This window comes from Hyla sarda, chromosome 2 (assembly GCF_029499605.1).
Source record: "Hyla sarda isolate aHylSar1 chromosome 2, aHylSar1.hap1, whole genome shotgun sequence".
In the NCBI taxonomy this organism is placed as follows: Eukaryota; Metazoa; Chordata; class Amphibia; order Anura; family Hylidae; genus Hyla; species Hyla sarda.
In genome coordinates this window covers 235,086,195-235,105,441 of record NC_079190.1, presented here as the reverse complement: position 1 = coordinate 235,105,441, position 19,247 = coordinate 235,086,195, and the positions used below count along the sequence as shown (strand labels likewise).

The 19,247-nt window shown below is 47.6% G+C and overlaps 1 protein-coding gene across 1 annotated transcript in view; it reads right to left on the bottom strand.

The window, feature by feature from the left end:
- RPS6KB1 (ribosomal protein S6 kinase B1) overlaps positions 1 to 19,247 on the bottom strand; it is a 62,287-nt gene that overhangs the window by 14,461 nt on the left and 28,579 nt on the right. The window contains exons 8-10 of the mRNA XM_056556676.1: positions 8,839 to 8,929; positions 7,458 to 7,548; positions 7,231 to 7,338 (exon numbers count right to left, since the gene is read on the bottom strand). Coding sequence (XP_056412651.1) covers positions 7,231 to 7,338; positions 7,458 to 7,548; positions 8,839 to 8,929 — 290 coding nt within the window. The remainder of the gene's footprint in view (positions 1 to 7,230; positions 7,339 to 7,457; positions 7,549 to 8,838; positions 8,930 to 19,247) is intronic.

Below are 19,247 nucleotides of genomic sequence, written 5' to 3'. Positions count from 1 at the left end.
GGGGGCATGTTACCTTTAGGAAGCCCTTATGGTGCCAGAACAGCAAAAAAAACCCACATGGCATACCATTTTGGAAACTAGACCCCTCGGGGAATGTAACATGGGATAAAGTGAACCTTAATACCCCACAGGTGTTTCACGACTTTTGCAAATGTAAAAAATAAATAAAAAATTTTACCTAAAATGCTTGTTTTCCCCCAAAAATTTTATTTTTAAAAAGGGTAATAGCAGAAAATACCCCTAAAAATTTGAAGCCCAATTTCTCCCGATTCAGAAAACACCCCATATGGGGGTGAAAAGTGCTCTGCTGGCGCACTACAGGTCTCAGAAGAGAAGGAGTCACATTTGGCTTTTTGAACGCAAATTTTGCTCTGGGGGCATGCCGCATTTAGGAAGCCCCTATGGTGCCAGGATAGCAAAAAAAAAAACACATGGCATACCATTTTGGAAACTAGACCCCTCGGGGAATGTAACAAGGGGTTAAGTGAACCTTTATACCCCACAGGTGTTTCACGACTTTTGCATATGTAAAAAAAATTTTTTTTTTTTACCTAAAATGCTTGTTTTCCCAAAAATTTTACATTTTTAAAAAGGGTAAAAGCAGAAAATACCCCCCAAAATTTGTAACACAATTTCTCCCGAGTACGGCGATACCCCATATGTGACCCTAAACTGTTGCCTTGAAATACGACAGGGCTCCAAAGTGAGAGCGCCATGCGCATTTGAGGCCTAAATTAGGGACTTGCATAGGGGTGGACATAGGGGTATTCTACGCCAGTGATTCCCAAACAGGGTGCCTCCAGCTGTTGCAAAACTCCCAGCATGCCTGGACAGTCAACGGCTGTCCGACAATACTGGGAGTTGTTTTGCAACAGCTGGAGGCTCCGTTCTGGAAACAGTGGTGTACCAGACGTTTTTCATTTTTATTGGGGAGGGGAGGGGGGCTGTGTAGGGGTATGTGTTTATGTAGTGTTTTTACTTTTTATTTTATTTTTTGTGTTAGTGTAGTGTAGTGTTTTTAGGGTACAGTCGCACGGGCGGGGGGTTCACAGTAGTTTCTCGCTGGCAATTTGAGCTGCAGCAGAAAGTTTGCGGCAGCTCAAATTTGCAGCCCGATACTTACTGTAAGCCTCCGCCCATGTGAGTGTACCCTGTACGTTCACATTGGGGGGGGGGGGGGGGGGGGGGACATCCAGCTGTTGCATAACTACAACTCCCAGCATGCCCGTTGGCTGTCGGTGACTGCTGAGAGTTGCAGTTTTGTAACAACTGTAGGCACACTGGTTATGTATCACTGAGTTTGTGACCTAACTCAGTGTTTCACAACCAGTGTGCCTCCAGCTGTTGCAAAACTACAACTCCCAGCATGTACGGTGCATGGTGTACGGCGACTGCTGAGAGTTGTAGTTTGCAACAGCTGGAGGCACACCGGTCGTGAAACACTGAGTTAGGTAAAAAAAAACTGAGTTTCACAACCAGTGTGCCTTCAGCTGTTGCAAAACTACAACTCTCAGCAGTCACCGACAGCCAACGGGCATGCTGGGAGTTGTAGTTATGCAACCAGCAGATGCACCACTACAACTCCCAGCATGCACTTTAGCTGATTGTGCAAGCTGGGAGTTGTAGTTATACAACAGCTGAAGGTACACTTTTCCATAGAAAGAATGTGCCTCCAGCTGTTGCAAAACCATAAGTCCCAGCATGCCCATAAGGGAATGCTGGGAGTTGTGGTGGTCTGCCTCCTGCTGTTGCATAACTACAGCTCCCAGCATGCCCTTTTTGCATGCTGGGAGCTGTTGCTAAGCAACAGCAGGAGGCTGTCACTCACCTCCAACGATCCAGACGCTGCAGGTCAGTCCCGCCGCCGCAGCTGCTCCTGGGGCCCCGATCCCAACAGGGACGCCGGGGATCGGGGTCCCCAGCACCGGGGGTCGTCTTCCCGCACCCGCTCACGTCCTCCAGAAGAGGGGCGGAGCGGGTGCGGGAGTGACACCCGCAGCAGGCGCCCTGATTGGTCGGCCGGTAATCCGGCCGACGAATCAGGGCGATCGTGAGGTGGCACCAGTGCCACCTCACCCCTGCAGGGTCTGGCCGAACAGCCAGTAATTCCGGGTCACCGGGTCACCGGAGACCCGATTGACCCGGAATCGCCGCAGATCGCTGGACTGAATTGTCCAGCGATCTGCGGCGATCGCCGACATGGGGGGGCATAATGACCCCCCTGGGCGATATGCCGGGATGCCTGCTGAACGATTTCAGCAGGCATCCGGCTCCGGTCCCCAACCGGCTAGCGGTGGGGGCCGGAATTCCCACGGGCGTATGGATACGCCCTCGGTCCTTAAGGACTCGGGATTCAGGGCGTATCCATACGCCCTATGTCCTGAAGAGGTTAAGGGAGCTGAAAAGGCAACCCTTGGGCCATCCCCGACTGGAAAGGGGTCGGAAGGGAAAACTACGACCGGAGAAACAAGGGCTGAGTTTCACACCAACGAAAAGAAGACCGCCAGGTATGGAGGCAAATCTTGCAGAGGAAGGCCTGTGAGCCCTCAGCACTTGGGAAGAGAAGCCACGGGTCCTCAGAACTGTTGTCTCAACCGCCACGCCAGCAAAGGCAGAGACGGTAAATAGGGAAGGCGCAGCCTTGAGTTGTTCAGGAACCTGACCACGACGACATACCACACCCGCCGGGCCCAGGCTGGGTCACGAAAGAGGAACGCTTCGGTTGTGGCGGGACAAGCAGTGGTCCACGACAGGAGCGCCCCAGGGGTTGCAGATCACTGCAAACACCCCCGGATGTGGGGACCACTCACCTTGGACGAATGAGGACCGGCCGAGAAGACCACAGCTCAGGAACGGCAGGAATGAATATAGCGAAGGTGGCCGGAAACCTGAGTTCCGATCAGAAGTGAATTTCCCAAGAAAAAAGCAAGGAAAGAATTGCCCTAGGCCCCAACAATGTTGAAGGGGAAAAGGGCTTTAGGGGGACCAAGGCCCAGACCGGCCGGTCCCTGAAAATACCTCCCCAGCCCGACAGACTGGCAGGGAGGCGCAGGAAGGAGCGCCCCTGAAAGAGCAGGGGGGAAGCGAAGCCACCATAAAAGGGACAGACAAGACTGTCGAGAGAGAACGATCTTGCGGTCGAGAGACAATGGAGAACTGTCCCACCAGAAGAAAATCACCAGTTTAAGAGGTCGGTGATGAAACTGGGCAAATGGCACGGCGACCACGGCTGCCACCAACCGACCCAGGACATCTATGCAAAAGCTAATGGAAACTGGAGCAGGGTGCCTAAGTCATCGGACTCTAGATAAGAGAGTCAGCCAATTGCTCGGCAGAGTCGAAAGCGGGCAGAGGCCGAGTTGAACTGGAGCCCCAGGAGAGCGGTTGGACTTGTCCCAATTGACCATCCAACCGAAGTGAGATAAGGTCTGAAGGTTGAGACTAAGACTCTCCAGGATCCGGGCCCTGGCTGGAGCTCTGATCAGGAGGTCATCCAGTAAGGAATTACGGAAACAACTGTTATCCGTAAAAGGGCTATCACAGGTGCCAGGACTTTGGTAAGAGTCCACGGAGAGGTGGCCAGACCAAAATGGAGAGCCACAATGAAAAATGACCGTCCGGAACTGCAAGGCGGGGATACCGCTGAAGACCGGGAAACAATGAGGTATGGAGGCAGGCATCCTTGATGTCCACTGAGGAAGAAAACTTCCCTAGAACCACGGACGCCAGCACCGAACGGAGACACTCCATTCGGGATGGAAAGCAGAAACTGCTGGCTGAGATACTCGAGAACCAAGATTGGGCGAACAGAAACGCCTTCTTGGGGACCACAAAGAGGTTGGAATAAACCTCAAAAACCTTCCCCTGAAGGAACCGGGAAAATTACTCCCTGGACAAAAAGGAGCTGGGGCACGCTCCGAACTGCCTTCGATAGAGATGGGAACCAGAGGGTCCAGGAAAGAAAAAGGCAATCCCATGGAAGGGAAGCAAATTTGATCCTGTATCCGTTGACTATCACATCCCTGACCCAGGGATCCTGAATGTGCGTGGTCCGGAAGGAGGAAAGCGCCTGGCTGGACCCTTTGTTGGTACCAAAGGTCCGCAGAACCGGAAGGCGGAGGACTTCCGACGGAAAGCGGTTCTGTGAGCCTTATCCAGAGGTAAAGGAGAACTCTTTTCCGCCCGTCGCCTCACTTCCTGAAGGCGGTGTCGGTATCCCATGCTTTAAGCCACATGGTGGCTACCAGGTAGCTTGTGGCAAAGGCAGCACAGCGGCTGCGCATGGAAGCAGAACACAAAATCTCCAGCTGAGGAGCATCGGAGAACTAGATTAAATAAATCCTCCGGAAGGATCTTGAAAGACTACCCTGGCAGAGTTGGGAGACCATACTGAAAGGGCTTTTGACACCCAGCAGAAGCAAAAGCAGGAAGAACCTGCTGTCTCAAAGGCAAAGTTTGCCAAAGTCTCCACCTTCATGTCTGCTGGATCCTTGAAGGCAGCCGCATCAGCCAACGGCCGGGTAGTCGCCTTAGAGAGGCGGAAGATCGGCAAATCCACAGTTGGAGAGGAGGTCTACCGAGCAATGAGGTCCTTGGCAAAGGGATACCGCGCTTGAACCTTCTTTGTGTCCTGAAACTTCTTGTCAGGTTGCTTCCAGACGGATACCAGCAGGGCGTAAAATTCAGCGTGAGAGCTGAAAGTCTTGGGTGCCGGTCGGGCACGAAGAAAGGAGACTTTTGGAGCCACGTCCGAAGTTCCTGGGTCCTTTAGATGGAAGGTGTCTCTTATGGCCGAAACCAATGAGTACACCACATCAGGATCTCCGTGCGGTCCTCAGAGTCTGAGGCCGAATCAAAAACCTCATCCACAAGTTCTCCAGGTGAATGGGAACGAGGTGAGGCAGCCCTGGAAGAGGTCGGGCACGATGAAAGGAAACTTCTGGAGCCACGTCTGAAGTTCCTGGGTCCTCTAGATGGAAGGTGTCTCTTATGGCCGAAACCAATGAGTACACCATGTCCGACATATCCATGTGGTCTTCTGAATCAGAGGCCAAATCGGAAACCTCATCCACAAGTTCTCCAGGTAAAGGTGAACGCGGGAGGCGGCCTTGGAAGAGGGAGAGAGAGATTGACCTGCTACGCGGGTCTGGAGAGCCAGAGCAACGACCATGGGAGCGTCCACTAGAGGAGTGACGCGAGCTACAAGCTGAAGCAACAGGGCGATGCCTGTGAGGGGAGCTCCCGTGCCTGCCCAAGACTAAGGGGATGAGACAGATGAAACATCCCTATTATGACGCTGCGAGAGCATCAGAACAGGGGGAGAATGGGACCCTCCGTGTAGGGAGGACCTCTTCAAGGCAGTCACCCCATACCGGGAGACCTGAGCCAAGTCTGGGAATACCCAGACCAGAAGGATGGCCGAACCCACAGGGTCTGGGAGGGAATCCTGAGTAGATATAACAGGGGGGTTCTGGGGGGAGCAGTGGTGCAGGCAGAACAAGTGGGTTTAACAGAACCAGTAATTTCGTGTTACAACCCTTAGAGTGTAAAAGGAAACCAGGGACCTAGTCATCTGTTAGAGGGAGGAATAGGTCTGGGCTAGGACAAGTAAACCCCCGGTCTGAGCCCCCAAGACAGCTGCTTTGAAGTTTTTTTTTTTTTTTTTTAAACTCTGGCAGGCTGAGGAGAGATGCAGAACACTGCACCAATGGCAAGAGGGGACCAAGGGCGCTGTTGAATGGCCCTGAAAACTCCCCTCTGCGTGCGCGTGCACAGCGCCAATAGATAACTAGCCCCTGCACAGAGAAACACTGACGGGCCGAAAAATGCAGCTGAGGCGATAATGGCGCCCGCTCCCAGCCCCGATAGAGAGGAAAGGAGCGGGCGAAGTACCTCCGGCAGCCTCTGCTGCCAACAGAGAGACATGATAGAGCTCTGTGTGTGGCCAGGCCGAAGAAGCGCCCGTAGCACAAAACAAAAATAACCGCCACGGCTTACTAGCAAGCCGCTATAAATGTACAAACACCACTGCTCTGTCCCCCAGCCTTATAATAAAGAAAGGGACCCCCAAGCAGACAAAAGGAGGGAAAAAACCCTCCTGGTCTGATCTAATGTAATAGTGGGCTAAACACTGGGGGTCTCCAGAGGTTGAAAATCCACCACCTGATAGAAAAAAAAAAAAAGGGGGGGGGGGGGAATACTCACCTCATGAAGGCTTTCCTATGAAATCTTCAGAATGTAGTCTTCAGTCAGCATTATCAACTGCAGCAAGCCAAGCTCATAGCGAGACGAACAGGGAGGTAGGGGGACCCGGACCCATGAGGTACAACCCCAAGCGCTGACCGTTTGGCGAGAGGGGGTTAACAGTACATCCAAGATGCCTGCCACCTCTCGCAATGGGGAAACAGTGAACCGCAGTTCCTGAGTCCCCACCTGAAAACGGAAAGAAAAAGAAAAGAACTAACACATTCCCTAACTAGGAAAATAAAAAATAAAAGACCTGGTCTGAGGAGAACTCCAGACCAATGTCTATCCTCCTTAGACACTAAGCTGAAACTGATTACCTCAGGGACTGCAGGCGGGTATATCCTGCTGGGAGGAGCCGACTTTTTTGGTTGCCATAGTGTCAAGCCTCCTAGAGACCGCAGCATAAACCCCATGGTCTGTGTCCCCCAATGGAGCCGATAGAGAAAACTGCCTATTGCAGTATACAACAAAAACTATAAATAACTATACATAAAATTCTAAATAGTAGGTTGGATGTTTTTCTCATCCATTTAAAGTTAATTTATGTTTTCCTAAACTGTACAAGTATAAAAAGGATAGAGTTATTTCTCTTGTAATCACTTAAGATTATACACGCCTCAGTCCCAAGGGCCTATATTATTCTTATAATAAGTGGTACCACATGTACAGTATAAGCAGCATCATATGTGTACAGGATTTTAAGCTGCGTTCAGTCATTTAGTTTACATTGAAATCTGCAGCATAAAAACCTGTGCATCAAATATGCGCAGGATACTGTACATGTAACTAGACCCTAAATGTGCTTCTCTTGCAGGTTTACTTTTGTTTTTTTTAATAAACAAACACTGACTAGAGGTCAATCAATATCCAAGCAAAAGTATTAAGGCTAAATACACAGCACTCAAACAAGAAACCCTGAGGTTATATGAACACATGAACTTTCTATGGAGAAAAATAACCAAGGGTAGAAACAGAGGTACATACCTTTTTAAGTAAATCCCTGGCTTCCTGGGTGAGGTAGGGGGGCAAGTTAAGTTTACACTTGAGAATTTTGTCAATAGTCTTTTTACGATTTTCACCAGTAAATGGTGGCTTAAAGAGAAAGATAGAAAAAAGAAAAGTAATATTAAACAAATCCAGTATGGCAAAACAGACCGTTGTACTGGAAATAACACAAATAACACAGGCGGTTGAGGGGTGAAGGCACTCACAGCCCCAGTTAGCATGTCATACATCAAGGCTCCCAAACTCCACCAATCCACTGCTCGATTATGGCCACTCCGCATTAGAATTTCTGGGGCCCTGCAAAATAAGGAATTAAAAAATAAATAAATAAAACAAAACAATACTTAGATTGTGGAATTAGGCTGTAAGGGTCTACACCTGTGTTATAGGTCTGCTTTTACCCAATGTGGAATTACATCCTTTAATCTTATATCCCTGATGTAAAAGGGTTTTCAGATTACTAGAAAACTAGATACTTTATGTAAGACTATGTTCACACATCAGAATGTCCCCATGGAAAATCTCTGTGCAACATTCTGCAAACTGCAGGCGCCGACATAATATATATAGAAAGAATATAAGAGCTAGAGATCAAAATTTTGTCAGCTGCAATTACTGCTTAAGGCACTACTGTATAGCTTTTATAGGTTATGGGCAAACTGTACCTTTCCTGATGTGGATGATGGTTGCTAAACTAAAAATTTGCCTTTTTTCTCAGCCAAGTGTCAAGGAGGCAGGGCTAAGCTACTTAAGGGCCACAGACCAGCATGCCTTCTAGCTTGTTTCAGCTACCCAGCCCCTCCTTGATTGATGTAAAGAACCCTGTATGTCAATAAGTAGAGGCTGGGAGGTGATGACATGCAAGGTGGTGTGCCAGGCTGTGGCTTTTGAGTAGTTCAGCTCAGGCTGTGGCATTTGAGCAGCTCTGCACTTGGCTGGGAAATAAAAAGGCGATTTTATAAGTTTGGCAACCACTAGCTCCTGGAAAAATAATTAGCTTTTATACCCTAACAGCTATATATTTCTGTGTGGAAAATTGGAAACTTTTACTACAGCAGCAAAAAAACTAATTCATTGTGAGTCACTGTGGATTTGCCCACTAAACTGAAAATCATACAATAGTCACAAAACACTAATAAAAAATTTTTATAGCAAATTTATTTCTGTCGAAACCTACACTAAGGGTATGTTCACACTGTGGAATTCCCGCGGAACTCCGTGAGCAGAATTCCGCAAGTAGAATTCCGCGAAGTGAACATGGTGAATGGGTCTTCCGTGAGACCCATTCACACCGAGGAATTCCACCACTACATGGTGACGGTGTAGTGCTGCGCGGTCCCACCGCCGAAGGATTTTCGGCAGTGGCCACCAGACGGAGTCTCCGCTTGCGGAATTCCACGAGCGAAGATTTTGCAGTGTGAACATACCCTAACACCAATCAATAAATCCTCCCCAATGACTCTTTAAAAACAATAAGCATATTTATTTACAGATTAGCAGCAGCAAAACTATATTACAATCTGCATCATTTAGTGTGGTTTTGCCACTTTATGTGTACTAAAACTTATTGAAGTAGTAAATGCTCACATGTATTCTATGGTTCCACAAAATGTATGTGTCACTGTGCCATCGTGAATGGATTCCTTACAAAGTCCAAAATCTGTCAGTTTAACATGTCCTAGAGAAAAAATAAAAAAAATAAAAAATGAAAAGTTATTTTCCAAGATTAAAAAAAAAAAAAAAAATTGCCAAAAGAAGGAAAGGCGGTTAAAAAAACAAAACAAAAAAAATAGTTTAAAAAAATATATATTTTATTAACCCATTAAGGACCAAGTCCATTTTTTTGAGTTTTCATTTTTTCCTCCTTGGCATCTAAATTTTTTTTTTTTAAATATATTTTCATCCACGGACCCATATGAGGGCTTGTTTTTTGCGCAACCAATTGTACTTTGTAATGACATCACTCATTTTACCATAAAACATACGGCAAACCCCAAAAATTGGAGAGTTTCGTTTTCAAGCTGTACACTTTAAAAATGACATGTTTTCTGTATTCTGTGGGTCAATACGATTAAAAGGATACCCATGTTCACAGGTAAGCCCTTGCGTCCTGGTACTTAAGGCCCAAGGGCATACCTGTACGCCCTTAATCCTTAAGCGTGCGCAGGAGCTTCGCTCGCTTTAGGGCAGTGAGTGTCGGCTACTATCAAACACATGGTGAAGGAAAAATGTCGGCACTGCCGCACTCACGATACTGCTGGAGTATACTGGATCACTGCACCGTCAGGGTCCAGATGCCACTAATCCGATGCTCAGTCCGCCATAAGCATAAGCTTAGGTAACTTGAAAGAAGAAATCGCAGACGGCACTCACGGAACAGCAAGAAGTTTTATTCGGGATCGCTGGTCCACACAACAAGAACGCCAAGAACCTGGCGTTCTTGTTGTGTGAACCAGCGATCCCGAATAAAACTTCTTGCTGTTCCGTGAGTGCCGTCTGCGATTTCTTCTTTCAAGTCGGCTACTATCAGTAGCCTCACACTCACTGCTTATGCCTGGGTAAAATCTCGCTATTTTGACCAACTCACTTTTTTCCATTTTCCCTCGCCATGACCTGTAGTTTTTTTTGTTTGTTTTCTTTAGTACCACGTGTGTTTGTGACATTTTAATTGCTTTTTATTTATCAATCTTTTTGGGAATGTGATATGACCAAAAAAGACAAATTCCCCCCCCCCCCCCTTTTTTTTTTTTTACGTTTCACTATATGGGAACAAAGATATTTTGATAGATTGGACAGTGACACAAGCAGCAATACCAAATAGGTCTAATACATTTTTATGCTTTGAGTAAAATGGGGAGAATGGGTGATTAAAATTTTATTGGGGAGGGGCTTTTTCAAATTTTTTACTTTTATTTTTAACTTCTCTATAGCAATTCTTAAAATGCCAATATTGTTCAGTGCTATGCATAGACATAGCACTGATCAGTATTATTGGCGATCTTCTGCTCTGGTCTGCTGGAAGGCAGATCAAAGAAGATAACCCGGGAAAGCAGCGGAGGCAGGTGAGGGGACCTCCGTCCACCATCCTGGCTGATCGGATCAGATCAGCCATTACAACTGCCGCAGATGCCATGATATTTATTGATCATGGCATCTGAGGGGTTAATGGCGGACATCAGCCTGGTCATGTACAGGACGTAAACATACGTCCTGTTGCAAGAAGTACCAGCGCATCATGACGTACATTTACGTGCGTGCGTGCGTGTCGCACTGTGTGTGTGTGTGTGTGTGTCGCACTGTGTGTGTGTGTGTGTGTGTGTCGCACTGTGTGTGTGTGTGTGTGTGTGTGTCGCACTGTGTGTGTGTGTGTGTGTGTGTCGCACTGTGTGTGTGTGTGTGTGTGTGTGTGTGTGTCGCACTGTGTGTGTGTGTGTGTGTGTGTGTCGCACTGTGTGTGTGTGTGTGTGTGTGTGTCGCACTGTGTGTGTGTGTGTGTGTGTGTGTGTCGCACTGTGTGTGTGTGTGTGTGTGTGTGTGTGTGTCGCACTGTGTGTGTGTGTGTGTGTCGCACTGTGTGTGTGTGTGTCGCACTGTGAGTGTGTGTGTGTGTGTCGCACTGTGTGTGTGTGTGTCGCACTGTGAGTGTGTGTGTGTGTGTCGCACTGTGAGTGTGTGTGTGTGTCGCACTGTGAGTGTGTGTGTGTGTGTCGCACTGTGAGTGTGTGTGTGTCGCACTGTGAGTGTGTGTCGCACTGTGTGTGTGTGTGTGTCGCACTGTGTGTGTGTGTGTGTCGCACTGTGTGTGTGTGTGTGTCGCACTGTGTGTGTGTGTGTGTGTCGCACTGTGTGTGTGTGTGTGTGTCGCACTGTGTGTGTGTGTGTGTGTCGCACTGTGTGTGTGTGTGTGTGTCGCACTGTGTGTGTGTGTGTGTGTGTGTCGCACTGTGTGTGTGTGTGTGTGTGTGTCGCACTGTGTGTGTGTGTGTGTGTGTGTCGCACTGTGTGTGTGTGTGTGTGTGTGTCGCACTGTGTGTGTGTGTGTGTGTCGCACTGTGTGTGTGTGTGTGTGTCGCACTGTGTGTGTGTGTGTGTGTCGCACTGTGTGTGTGTGTGTGTGTCGCACTGTGTGTGTGTGTGTGTGTCGCACTGTGTGTGTGTGTGTCGCACTGTGTGTGTGTGTGTGTGTCGCACTGTGTGTGTGTGTGTGTGTCGCACTGTGTGTGTGTGTGTGTCGCACTGTGTGTGTGTGTCGCACTGTGTGTGTGTGTGTGTGTGTGTGTCGCACTGTGTGTGTGTGTGTGTGTGTGTGTCGCACTGTGTGTGTGTGTGTGTGTGTGTGTGTGTCGCACTGTGTGTGTGTGTGTGTGTGTGTCGCACTGTGTGTGTGTGTGTCGCACTGTGTGTGTGTGTGTGTGTGTGTCGCACTGTGTGTGTGTGTGTGTGTGTGTCGCACTGTGTGTGTGTGTGTGTGTGTGTCGCACTGTGTGTGTGTGTGTGTGTGTCGCACTGTGTGTGTGTGTGTGTGTGTCGCACTGTGTGTGTGTGTGTGTCGCACTGTGTGTGTGTGTGTGTGTCGCACTGTGTGTGTGTGTGTGTGTCGCACTGTGTGTGTGTGTGTGTGTCGCACTGTGTGTGTGTGTGTGTGTGTCGCACTGTGTGTGTGTGTGTGTCGCACTGTGTGTGTGTGTGTGTCGCACTGTGTGTGTGTGTGTGTGTGTCGCACTGTGTGTGTGTGTGTGTGTCGCACTGTGTGTGTGTGTGTGTGTCGCACTGTGTGTGTGTGTGTGTGTGTGCCGCACTGTGTGTGTGTGCCGCACTGTGTGTGTGTGTGTGTGTCGCACTGTGTGTGTGTCGCACTGTGTGTGTGTGCCGCACTGTGTGTGTGTGCCGCACTGTGTGTGTGTGCCGCACTGTGTGTGTGTGTGCCGCACTGTGTGTGTGTGTGCCGCACTGTGTGTGTGTGTGCCGCACTGTGTGTGTGTGTGCCGCACTGTGTGTGTGTGTGCCGCACTGTGTGTGTGTGTGCCGCACTGTGTGTGTGTGTGCCGCACTGTGTGTGTGTGTGCCGCACTGTGTGTGTGTGTGTGTGTGTGCCGCACTGTGTGTGTGTGTGTGTGTGCCGCACTGTGTGTGTGTGTGTGTGTCGCACTGTGTGTGTGTGTGTGTGTCGCACTGTGTGTGTGTGTGTGTGTCGCACTGTGTGTGTGTGTGTGTCGCACTGTGTGTGTGTGTGTGTCGCACTGTGTGTGTGTGTGTGTCGCACTGTGTGTGTGTGTGTGTCGCACTGTGTGTGTGTGTGTCGCACTGTGTGTGTGTGTGTCGCACTGTGTGTGTGTGTGTCGCACTGTGTGTGTGTGTGTCGCACTGTGTGTGTGTGTCGCACTGTGTGTGTGTGTGTCGCACTGTGTGTGTGTGTCGCACTGTGTGTGTGTGTCGCACTGTGTGTGTGTGTCGCACTGTGTGTGTGTGTCGCACTGTGTGTGTGTGTCGCACTGTGTGTGTGTGTCGCACTGTGTGTGTCGCAGTGTGTGTGTGTGTCGCACTGTGTGTGTGTCGCACTGTGTGTGTGTATATATAAAAAGGAGACAAAAGGAAAATACCGGTGCGCACCTCGTGCAGATAAACTCAGGATATATAGATTATATCAATAAATAAATAGAGGGGGCCGACAGATTGGACCCTTATCTCAGAGGGTTATGCTGAGAGCATAACACCTGTGTAAACCTGTATAGTATAGATGTTGCAGCCTCCTGGTCCCTCCGAACTTTTTCAGCGAAAAGAATCGGTAGACTTCAGAACAAACAAGCAGTCAAAAACCTTTGGAAAAACAGGACATCACTTCGGGGCGCAGCTTCAAAGTAAAGGAATTCTTTATTTCCACAAGGAAGGATGCAACGCTATGGCTTAAAAGCGTTTCCAGCCCAGACTGGGCTCTTCATCAGGCGCGTTTGGAATCGGAACACCGTCAATTTCTCATAGATTCCTCTTCATATATTCTCCATAACAACTCTTTCACCTATCGCTGCTGTACAAGGAGCACGTCCACAGGTGCACGGTCAGCACTCCGCAGCTCCCAGCAGAACGTATAGAGCATCTATATCCACACACAAAGGGGGTTCAGGTGGAAGAATCAATGTGCCCAATTCCTGAGTCACTGGGCTCCTCGGCCGACGGTGTTCCGATTCCACACGGGCCTGACGAAGAGCCCAGTCCGGGCTGGAAACGCTTTTAAGCCATAGTGTTGCATCCTTCCTGCGGGGATCCAATCATCTATAATGGTGGCAGGATGTCCCTTCGCCTGCCTCCAGTTGTCTCCTGGGGTCTCCTGCTCTGGTCTGAGATTGAGTAGACCAGAGCAGAAGATCAATGATAATACTGATCAGTGCTATGCCTTATGCACAGCACTTGAACAGTATTAGCAATCAAGTGATTGAAATAAATAGTCCCCTATGGGGACATAAAGTATAAAAAAAAAATGTATAAACATTTTGTATTGCTGCGTGCATAATTGTACGAACTATCAAAATATAATGTTAATCATACCGTATGGTGAACGGCGTAAACGTAAAAAAATGTATTAAATGTTTTATATATGCAAATGTGGTATCAATAAAAAGTACAGTGAGTACAAGCAAGAGATAGATAGATATAGATAGATAGATATAGATAGATAGATATAGATAGATAGATATAGATAGATATAGATAGATAGATATAGATAGATAGATAGATATAGATAGATAGATATAGATAGATAGATATAGATAGATAGATATAGATAGATAGATATAGATAGATAGATATAGATAGATAGATAGATATAGATAGATAGATATATATTAATTATAGATAGATAGATATATATTAATTATAGATAAATATATTAATTATAGATAGATAGATATATATTAATTATAGATAAATATATATATATATATTATAAATATATATATATATTATAAATATATATATTATTTTTTTTTTTTTTTTTTCTTATTTTGAGACTGCACCAGGGTTTGACCTCTGTGCCTGTGTTTACCCAGGCCGCCAGCCCAGGAAAATTGTACACAAAATCCAAGGAACACCGCACCAGTCAGGTCACGGATCTTTAAAAAGCTGAGTTGTCTTTTTTATCCCAAAAGCAGAGCAACGTTTCGGCATTGGTATGCTTGATAAAGGCTACTACTGCCGAAAAGTTGCTCTGATTTTGGGATAATAAAGACAATGCAGCTTTTTAAAGATCCGTGACCTGACTGGTGCTGTGTTCCTTGGATTTTGTTTGTGTGTATATTATTATTATTATTATATTATTTTATATTATATTATATATATAATATATATATATATATATATATATATATATATATATATATATATATATATATATATATATATATATATATATATATATATATTGATAATATCATTAGAGATGAGCGAACTTACAGTAAATTCGATTCGTCACGAACTTCTCGGCTAGGCAAATATATATTTGTAATAATTTTAATTTTTCATAATCTATTTTTATGAGCACAATTGAGTTATTACAGCAAAACATTACACATTTTACGCTTTTTAGGTCCCCAATAGGGTACGATTTATAGCAATCATTAGATTGCTAATACAGTTCAGTGAAGATCAGAAAAGAAGACCCTGTCAGAGCAGCTGGAAGGAAGGTTAGGAGACATCCATCCTACATCTTGGCTGATCGGATACTCATGGTCGTGCCGCGGGAAATCTGATCAGCTATAAAAAGCGGCAATTAGTATTGATCACGGTATTTGAAGTGTTAATGGTGACATCAGTGCGATCGCTAATGAATGCCTTTACCTGTGGGTCCCTGGCTGCTGATGGTTGCCGGGACCTGCCGTGTACTGATTCAACCTGGCTCTGCAACGATCTGGCCTGCAGCAGGAGTATAACTGACCTCCTCCACCATTTAGCTTATTAAAAGGGAACCAATTATCAGATTTTACCCTATATAAACTCTTGGCAATGCATTATATATGATAAAATCTTTATCCTCACCATCCCCCAGGGGACGCTCCTTCCCCCCAGAGATGGTGAAGATATGAAGTTATAAACTAGTCCCTGCCGGCCCCACAAGTAGTCCCATGGGCGAGGAGCTCCTCTTACCAGGTCCCGTTACATCGGCCGGCAGCGACGCCCCCCTCCGCTTGATTGATGGGCCGCGTCATCGCTCAGCTTCGTCTGTTCAGTGAGCAGAGCGATGATGTGGCTCGTCAATCAAGCGGAGGGGCGTCGCTGCCAGACGAAGTAACGGGACCTGGTAAGAGGAGCTCCCAGCCCAGGGGACTACTTACGGGGCCAGCGGGGACTAGTTTATAACTTCATATTCAATTCATCCCCGCAGCCAAGAGTGTCCCTCGGGGAAGGGGAGGATAAAGATTTTACCCTATATAACGCTTTGCCAAGCATTATATAGGGTAAATTCTGGTGATTGGTTCTCTTTAAACCAGTGATCTCCCTGCAGGGGTCTGATGAGCATAGTGATCCACCTGGCACCTGTCCGTAAGCCTTCAAAAGTTGTATTCCCGGCATCTTAAGGGTTAATGGCAGACATAAGCATAAACACTGATGTCCACCATTATTAGCGGGTCCCTGGATGCACGCCCATAGTCTATAAAGCTAGTGCTTCAAAAAAAAAAAGTAAATCCGCTGCAACATATATGTACTTCTAGGGCAGGTGTCAAACTGGTGGCCCTCCAGATGTTGCAAAACTTCAATTCTCAGCATGCCTGAACATGTGTTGGCTGCAGCTAACAGCAATTGGCTAAGCCGATAACTGTCTGGGCATGCTGGGAGTTAAAGTTTTGTAACATCTAGAAGGCCACCAGTTTGAGACCCCTGCTCTAGGGGTTAAAGTCAGTCAACTATTTTTGTTAGCAGACCAGGGGGAATAGCTTTAAATCATCAGTATTAAGGGTAAGGTACATGAGACATAGGTAACAATTATTAACTCCACGTGTTAAACTTATTTTCAGAAGATGTTGTGCATCTCAGGATCTGCTTTGGTTAGTCATTGCCCTTGATATAACGCCAATTTTGTGGTATATGTCAACAAGCCAGGAAAACTAAATGCCAGCCTATACAACAACATGCCCATCAGACCCATTCATTTGAATGTGCCAAAAATACACTAAAAATGACAGTTTGCCACACATTTGAGAGATATATGTTTTGGCAAATACAGAAGGCATACACAGGGATTTCTGTTCTACATCCAACTAGCATGACAATGTACCAGCTCCCCTAGAATGTATCACATGGGGTGCCGATGGGGTAACAGAGGAGCCCCTATATTGACTATGGCATTTAAGAGGTACTCCAATGGAAAAAAAAAAATTTTTAATCAACTGCTGTCAAAAAGTTAGTATTTGTAAATGACCTCTATTTAAAAAGTGTAACCCTTCCAGTACTTATCAGCTGCTGTATGCAACAGAGGAAATGTTATAGTTCTTCTGTCTGACCACAATGCTCTCTGCTGACACCTCTGTCCGTGTCAGGAACTGTCCAGAGTAGGAGCAAATCCCCATAGCAAACCTATCCAGCTCTAGACAATTCCTGACACGGACAGAGGTGTCAGCAGAGAGCCCTGTGGTCAGACAGAAAAGAACAACTCCACTTCCTCTTGAGCATACAGCAGCTGATAAGTACTGGAAGGGTTACATTTTTAAACAGAAGTAATTTACAAATCTTTCTGCCACCAGTTGATTAGGAAAAAAAATAAATAGTCTTCCACCAGAGTACTCCTTTAAGGGTGTTGCTAGCTAGGATCAGACTTAGCTCTGATGCCAGCCATTGCAGTGAGATGTCAGTTGAATGTTATTGAGCTGAGGTCAGCTACATTGTCATTCTGCAAGGGGTTAAAAGGGATAAACATAGCATAAACAATTATGGCATACCAAGAGTGTATAGCATAAAGCAGGCATCCTACAACCCTCATTTAAAGATTCATGTTAGCACTTTATCCCCACACAGGTCAATGCAGAGGTTACCTCTCCAATTACTTTTATGGAGACATCAGCTGGCTTAAATCGGGTCACATGAACCAAAGGTCCGCAGGACCGGAAGGAGGAGGACTTCCGTCAGAAAATGGGTCTGCGAGCCTTATCCAAAGGCAAAAAGGAACTCTTTTCCGCCCGTCGCCTCACTTCTTGAAGGCGATGTCCGCTTTCCAGGCTTTAAGCCATATGGAGTGACTGAGGGCTACCAGGTAGCCTGTGGCAAAGGCAGTGCAGCGGCTGCGCATGGAAGCAGAACACAGAAAAAATCTCCAGCTGAGGAGCATTGGAGATCTAGTGAGGAACCTGCTGTCTCAAAAGCATGTTTAGCCAAGGTCTCCACCTTCTTGTCCGCTGGATCTTTGAAGGCCGCCACATCAGCCAATGGCAGGGTAGTCGCCTTAGAGAGGCGGGAGACCTGTGGATCCACAGTTGGAGAGGAGGTCCACCGAGAAATGAGGTCCTTGGCAAAGGAATACCACGCCTGAACCTTCTTCGTTTCCTGAAACTTCTTGTCAGGGTGCCTCCAGGTAGATGCCAGCAGGGCGTCAAATTCAACTTCTGGAGCCACATCCGAACTTCCTGGGTCCTTTAGATGGAAGGTGTCTCTTATGGCCGAAACCAATGAGTTCACCGCGTAAGCCACATCCGTGCGGTCCTCTGAGTCAGATGCCAAATCGGAAACCTCGTCCACAAGTTCTCCAGGTGAGTGGGAACGAGTGGAGGCAGTCCTGAAGGAGAGAGACACTGACCGGGTACGCGGTTCTGGAGAGCCAGAGCGGCGACCACGGAAGAGTCCTCCGAAGGAGCGACGTTTGTGACAAATTGGAGCAACAGGGAGAGTCCTATGAAGGAGACCCAGGATGAGTCAGAGAATACACCCTATCACGCTTGCGAGAGCGGTGATATGGAGAGAAGGGGAGCGGGTCCCTCTGAAGGACCGGCGTAGGGTGGACCTCTCCAAGGCTGTCACCTGAGCCAAGTCGGATATAGACTGGGAGAGGGGTAGAAATAGCAGGGGAAGCAGTGGTGCAGGTGGAACAAGTGGTTCAGCAGAACCAAGCATTGTAGAATTTTGGCCCCTGCAAAAATAATAGGTGACCAGGGCTCCTGCTATCCGTCTAGGAGGGACCGTTCCCCAGAGAAGAGAAAGACGAATAGCCAATGCGGCCCAAAGTAGCAGAAGAGAGGACTGTCTATTGGCTCTCAGACACCTCTGCGCGCACTTAGCGCAGATTGGCAGAGAAGGGGACTGGTCTAAGCGCTGTAACTTTTCTTCTTTTTTTTTTGAGAGGGAGAAGGATTCCCGCAGCCGAGAGTGGGCGGGGCTACAGCCCGACAAGGAATCAAAATGGCCAGGCTACAATAGCGTCCCATAAAGAAAGAAACCTCGCGCTCTTAGCTAACTGCGGGTGGGAGGAGTCAAGTCCCAGCCGCGCTCAAAATACATGTCGGCTGATAATGGCGCCCGCTCCTAACCCCGAACATATATGCGAATAACAGGTGGAGGGAGTGGGAGAGCACTCCTCCGGCAGCAGTACGCTGCTGACAGGGAAAAGGAGGACTCTATACGCGGCCGACAATGGCGCCCGCTCCCAGCCCTGAGCGAATGACAGGGGGAGGGAGCAGGCGAGCACCCCACCAGCAGTCCACGCTGCCGACAGGGACATATGGCGGACTGTCAGCCCCGGAGCGAATGAGCACCCCGCCAGCAGCCCCACGCTGCCAACAGGGACATAAGGCGGACGCGATACACAGCCGGCTGAGCCGCAAGCCCAGAAGAAAGTGAAAGTTAAAGCTGCGCTGCCATGACAGTGCAGCTCTCCCTGAAATCTTTAAAGTTAGTTCCGCACCACTGCTATAGAACGGGGAGACATTGTCCCCCACCCCATGAATAAAGAGACCCCAAGGAGGAGGGAACAAAGACCCTCATGCCAGGCGCCATATCCAGGCAGTGTACCAAAGGTGGAC